Consider the following 6,973-nt stretch of genomic DNA (forward strand, 5'->3'; position numbering starts at 1 on the left):
CTGATTCTTGGGATTTTATTTTTTATTCTTGGCTTTTACTAAGTTTATATCCAATTATGTTTTTGTTAAGGTTTCAGCTGCTGTATTCCCACTGCTATCTTCAGTCTCTGAGGTACAACTCTTGTACAATGTCGTGCACAAAATTAAAGATTTTATTTCTGTCTTTTTGATACCAATTTTTAAGAGCCAACGTTAGAAATAGTCCATATCTTAAATTATTCCTTTGTGTTTAAATTACCTCCATTCCCCTAAACTTTAATGAGACTACTCTATGTCTCTAATCTTTCCTCCTAACTTGGAAACTGGCAGCCAGCCTTTCAGCCATGGAAGTGGTCACTTTTAAAAGGCTTGTTAGTTAGTGACATCCTCCGTAACAGATACTTTCTACACTTAAGAAAAAATTAGCATTGGCTTACAGATGGTGTTTATTTTAAGAAATCAAATCCTCCAGAAGAATAAACAAAACATGTAAGTGTATGTATGTTTTCTCTGTGTGAATTCTTTCTTCCCTTCATAGAAACAGCTGTGTGACCAAAATATCGCAGGTTTTTATTATATTTCCTGACTTTACCTTATGTTAAAATATGCCAACATTTCATATTCTCGAAAGAAAAGTGATACTTTCCTGAGCCTCGGCTCTGCATAACTACACTGAGTTTGTCTGGTGCATTAAAAGCTGCTTTTGCAGAACAGAAAATCTCAGTTTTTTTCATCCTTAATGCAAAAAGGAAAGCAACAGGAAATAATTTGTAAAAACAAATTCAACAAAAAATTCCAGCATAAATAGTACACAGTTCAAATATTAGATGATGTCCAACATTCTAAACGTTTGTCCTCTACCAAAATGCATTAGAGTTCAAGTTTTAAGGTGTTATTTCCCTCCAAGTATTCTATGTAATGTTTTCTACTTGATGCATCTTTTCCTTTCTTCTGGTTTCCATTAGTTCACTTTGAGCAATTCAGATGATTCTCTGAACAAGCTAATTCTTTCTTGTGGGAATTAAGTTACACACTATTGTTTCTTTGGTATTTGAATATCCATCTGAAATACTCGAGTGCTGAGTACCACGTATGGTGTTTTTCAGAAGAACTGCCAAATTACACATACTTACTCCCTAAGAATATTTTGAGTCAACACACTAGACATTTAGAGTTTGGCACTCTGAATATTCAGTAGATGTTATGTTTGCTGTGAAATTAATTAGCTTTAATAGAGTGAGTTGTGCAAATGGAAACACCATCCATGTACCAGTTAAGTGTTAATGTAAATGACAGATAATGATGGTGTTTTGTAATGAATACAGCATAGATTTTAAAAAAAACCTCGCTTTCCTGTAGTGTTTTCCATGTGCTCATCCTGAACGTAGCAATTGTGGGAGCTGGAGTAGCAATGGCAAGATTTTATCCGAATATAGGAGGTATCATAAGGTGAGTGTTGGTTGCACAGTGAACTTGCCTGTGGTGATGTTGCATTTGCTTCTTGATGTTGAAAAGGAACAGTATGAGTGCAGGTAATTCTATCTTTACATTTTGTGAGGCTTACACCATTTTAAGTTGTAAATAATGATTTAGAAGTATAAATGATCAGCTCTTTTAAAGTTCTGACAAGCAGCTATCTGTAATTGTGCCTCTGTATCTGAGGTGATTAGGATGATTCCCCAAGTTTCACTGGAGCTGTATCTGAGGACCTTGTAACTGTACTCATAAAAGAATATGGTGCCAGCAGAAAAGCTGCTCGGTATTGTGAGGCTTCTCTCAAGTTTTTGTTTCGTGTTAAGACCATTTGAAGCTGTTTTGAAAGTCCATAATAAAAATCCAAGAAAGCAAGTAACTTCAAAGGGAAAAGTGACATAAAAGTTGTACTTCTAAATGATATATAAAATTTACCATGTTAATAAACACCTAGGATTTCTATAATTGAGAAAGGTTAGAGGAAATAACCTAATGAGTTCTATTTTCTACATTTGACACCACCATGTTTGTAGTCATTGTCATTCATTCCTAGTTTGCATCTTTCCTATAGCAACCAGGAGAGGGAGGTGTTTAAAAATATAGAAATCTGCAATTATAAAACCAGAATGATAGCTTGAGTCTGACCAGAGTAGCAAAATAACTTACTTTCACTCAGTGGCTGATCTTTAAGGTTTTTTCTGTTTCCTTTTTTTTCTACCTCTCCTTTTAGTGAAAATGTATTCCAGTAATAGAAATGGTTTAGTTATTAATTCCAAATAAACATCATGCAATACATTTCTCTGTTTGCAAACTGATCTTGACCTCTGCTAATGTGTTCATACTGTGCGTAGTAATCAAACATTTTGAACAGTGAATTTCCAGCTGATAAATTGTCTATATACAGTCTAACTTAGGTTTTTGCTGGTTTTGTGTTGCAGATGGTTACTCTGTATTATGATGTTTCTTCTGTCTAAAAGGAATGTTCAAATATTTGAAGTAAAATGTGTTGTTAGTTAATAATGCACATTTGGCTGCAATATAGCTTAGTAGGTGGAAACTCACAGTACGGGAAAATAATGAGAAGGTTTTGGTAAGCAAGGGAGTGGTTAGAAAAAGAACAGTTAAATGTTTCACTTGCTGTGGTTGATCATGTTACCAGGAGGGCATGTTGATCTTTTCAGGTCTGGAGAACAGTTTGCTAGGAGCTCATTAAATAAATTAGAATAAAAGTTGCAGATTCAGGAGCATTTCTGTGCTTACGTGCTTTAATATGTGTCCTCAGGTGGCTGGGGTGCAATGAGATTTGCAGTTCTGACAGTAAAGGCTGCCTAAAAAAGGATGCACTGTCCAGTCTTTTTCTGTTGCATGTTGACAAATTTCCCCAAAGAAAGTAGAAACATCAAGTGAAAGATAGGGGATCAGTCCCCAGAAGAATCTGGGGATGTGACTAAAACGTCAGAGGCATGTCAGAGCACAAATACAGGGGAGCAGGGGGCTGAGCAACACAGAGGGGGATAATTAAATGCCAATGAAGGAGGTGAAGGGACAGCAAGGGACAGAAATTGATGTTTAGTGACTGCAGATAGCCATTGTTCAGCTAGACTGTTCATTGGTTTGAGGGGGGAAAAAGGACAGCGAGAAATAAGAGTTAACACAAACCATTCTTTTTTTTTTTCTTTTCTTTTCTTCTTCCCCTCTCCCCGCCTTTCCTCAGATACTCTGGAGCAACATGTGGTCTGGCCTTTGTATTCGTGTATCCGTCCCTCATCTACGTGATCTCCCTGCATCGTGCTGGGCAGCTGACGTGGCCAGCATTGATCATTCACATCTTTATAATCCTCCTTGGACTGGCTAATCTGATTGCACAATTCCTATTGTGAAAACTCCCCCTTCTCCCTGTGGCTGTCACAAGTGGTACTGTGACATTTGGCAACAGCCTTGAGCAACACTGTCATGCATGAGAACGAACAGTCCTCAATATGATCTTCTTGAAAAAAGCTGCGCCTCTGAAACAAATTCAAAACTTATCTTTGAGATGCTTGACAAGAAACCTGTCTTGCTCCTCTAAAATCACAATTTTGTGAGAAGTGAAATGATTCAGATTTGAGTGAAGTAGTTCTGGTTTTGTTGAACGTACATCAAAGATTAATGAAGCTCAAATATTTTAATTTTTTACAGCACACTTCTTAAAACACACAGCTTTCAGCCTCAGGCAGTAGAACTCCTCTTTTCTCCAAAGGAACTATCCTTACCTTTATTAACAAACATGCTTTCACAGTATTGTTCAGTGACTGTTTGAAATACTCTTTTGTTGCAGTTATTTTCCTGCTTTGTTTGGAAAATGAAGAACTGATTGTCTTTCCTTTTTTTATTTTAGGTTAATTTATAGTCATTTGGGTCAAAATGCACTCTTAATTTTGAATGTGCTGTTAAATTGCTTTGGCAATATTTTTCCTCTAGGAAATTCCAACTAAGAGAAACAATAAACTCATGTCTCAGTGTTTTATTCAGAACCAATATGTACACAAGTTATTTGTGATCTTCCAATGAAAGTCAGGAGGATAAAAAAATTAGAACAAGACAATTAAAATTAGAATTCCAGGCTTGACCTCACTTCAACTCTGTTAACGGGGCTCTTATGTGCTGTGAAGTTGTTTTGTCAGGACGTGCATGTGGTTTTATGGATGCATGTTGGACAAAATGTTCATCACAGGCTTGCTCCCTCTCTTGTAGGGTCTTACTCTAGGGGTCTCTCACTATGTTCTTCCACTACATTACTCCAGGTATTTTGGGTGTGAGCAGAGAGACAAAGTTAGCACTCTTCAGAATTGTGGACTAAATCAAATCATTTAAGTTCTAGATAATTCCTAACAGAAGCTGGAAGAATCTGGGAAGGGTTTTGTTGTGGGTTGTTTTTTTTAACTTCTTGTTTACTAACTAAGAGGGTGTACATCCGTAAGCACACAGACACCTTCCTTCACCTACCGTCTGTGAGTCTGAGTCGTAACCCAAAACATGCAATAATTAAATTGCCAGACACTAGTGGAAAGTCATGTTTTGTGGTTGGAGAGAGAGTAAGAACTCCTCTTTGTACAGAATTTCAGTATATTAAAATAATCAACAAATGTAGAATAATTGAAAGAGGTCTCTGAGCAATGCTAAATTCCAAAGTAAGTAAAAGAGGAAAAAAGTCGGAGTGATGCAATACTTGTGAAGTAGGAGTTGAGTTGGGAAAGATAATTACATTGCAGGGTAAGAGTTCATATTTTCATCAGAAAGACAATTAGAAGCATAACCTAGATAATTACCATGCTTCTCTGGGAAATGATGTGAATTTTTGTAGCAATGATCTAAATCCATTTGTTTGAGTTAGGCTCCTTAAACTGTGTAAAGGACACTGACTTGCATAAATGTCCTTTTATTTGTATGAAATACAAGATCATATGGGTTTGGAATATTATCTGCATAATAGAATAATTATTTCATATTATCTCTTTTTTTTTCTTGTGAAACTTTTTGTGCCTTTAAATCAGAATTGGCGAATACATCCATCATCTGTTCTGTATTAGAGAGAAGTATTTGCCTCATCCTGGTCATTTTCCCTGTGTATACTCTTACCTTCCACTGCTTGGTTTCTTTATTCTCTAGGGTGTATGTGTCCACCCTTTTCACTGCCTGACAGTGAGCATATCTTGCAGTGCTGACACCATTAGCACTGGCCTACACATCTGCTTTTTAGGGACTGGGTCTGACCTCTCCCATAAAATACGTCTTTGAATACATTGCATGTAACTTGATGGCTGCATTCCCTCAGTGTTCTCAGCAGTGTATTTCACCAATTAAACCTGGTTGGTTTTTTCTTTTTAACTTTCCAACAAACTTCCTCTTCTTTCCAACAAATTTTACAAACTTACAGTTCCACAACTGTAGTATGTTGCTAAACCCTCCACAGTTACTTGATACAGAAGTACTTGAACAGCAAAAGGAAAGGACAAAAGATGAGATGCAGGATTTCAAGCATCATAGGCTCATTCACATTAAGCTCTTGTACTTATTTATTATATATTCAGTGCTTAATTTAGGTACAAACCCTGATGAGTGCAGGTACTTCAATTTGATTAGGTCTTTCCATGTTCCATCTGGATATGACTCCATGAGTTAAATCCTTCCCATTGAAGCAGATAGTAAAATGCCCATCGATTTTAGCAGAATTAAATTCTGTCATGATCTAGTACTTCAACAGAAATTCCCAAGTAAGACAGAGTTCACGGTGAAGTGTCTTAATTGCGTCTTCTGTTTGTCTCTTTTCCAGTTGTGCAATGTACAATGATCTGAGTTAATATTTAGAAGGAAATTATTCTGTACCTTTCTAAAAGCCTGTTTTAGCTCTGGGTTACAGAGATAGGTTCTTGCTGCACTGTTTATATAGGCCTTCAACAGCTTTGATTTGAATTATAAATTGGTAAGTATTAAAGTGATAAATACTTCATTACACTGGCATCACCTGAAGTACATTTTCTTACGAGAAAGCATATTTTTATTTTACTGCAGGCAGTTGAGATGTTCACAAGTGTCAGAAGCAAGTTAGGACTGTGTATGTAGAGTGGCTTTTTCTTTGTCCACAGTCAACGTCCTAAGTTAAGTAATATTTTAAAATGTAATGGCAACTTAAACGGTCTAAAAGACCAGAAGTAGATTGCAGTGTCTCTTTTCATGCAAGCACGAAATGTAGTTCTCCACAAATGCACACTTCATCTTGCTTGCTCATGTGACCTGTAGCGATGGCCAGCTAATTCCAATTCCTTATGTTCTCTGTTCCAGCAAATCATCATGTGATTTAGTGGAGCAGAAGTAGTAATATATGGACCCGATGGTGTATTGTGAAATGTCATTTATTACCTTCTCATAGGAAAAAAAAAAAAAAATTCTGCTGGAAATATTGAATTCTGTCTTTACATTTGAGCTTTGCTGGAGTAAGCTGTGAGGTGAAATACTGTCAACTCTGGGCACTGAGTAAGAGTCTAAGGTTTTCTTCATAACAGTTCCAGACTCTTTGTTTGGCACCATCCCTACCTCATTGCACTCTGAAAGTCCAGCCCTCCATATTACGCGGAGCATAAGCAGCTGTAATCTGTGCTGATACCATCAAGCTAAACTCCAGATCTCAAGATATATAAGTCGTTAACCCAGCATGACCCTTAGACATTGCCAAAGCATCAGTAGCGAGGGAAATTCCCAGGAAGCTCCAAGAGCCGTTGTGGACATGCCTGCGTGGTGAAGGAGTGCACATGTCTGTGGGTGATTATACACAGTCTGAGCACCGAGACCAAGGGATTAGTTTTTCAGTGGGAGCTTTGTGATGAACAGAAGTACTACTTTCTAAGGACAAGGACAGATGATGGGACCATGACGAGAGAAAGAATTACCTTCTCCATATCCATGCTTGTACTGACCTCATTGCCCTCTCTGTAATGGCCTAGCATCATCTCTTCCAGTTTCTTAATGTTACTGTGGCCCAGAT

The 6,973-nt window shown here is 37.2% G+C and overlaps 1 protein-coding gene across 1 annotated transcript in view; it reads left to right on the forward strand.

Annotated features, from left to right (window-relative positions):
* Positions 1–3,956, forward strand: part of SLC38A9 (solute carrier family 38, member 9) — a 41,473-nt gene extending 37,517 nt beyond the window's left edge. Inside the window, exons 13-14 of the mRNA XM_009326932.1 lie at positions 1,339–1,428; positions 3,167–3,956. Of these exons, the coding sequence (XP_009325207.1) occupies positions 1,339–1,428; positions 3,167–3,332 (256 nt within the window). The 3' untranslated portion in view covers positions 3,333–3,956. The remainder of the gene's footprint in view (positions 1–1,338; positions 1,429–3,166) is intronic.
* Positions 3,957–6,973: the final 3,017 nt, after the last annotated feature.

This window comes from Pygoscelis adeliae, unplaced genomic scaffold, assembly GCF_000699105.1.
Source record: "Pygoscelis adeliae isolate BGI_AS28 unplaced genomic scaffold, ASM69910v1 Scaffold116, whole genome shotgun sequence".
NCBI lineage: Eukaryota > Metazoa > Chordata > Aves > Sphenisciformes > Spheniscidae > Pygoscelis > Pygoscelis adeliae.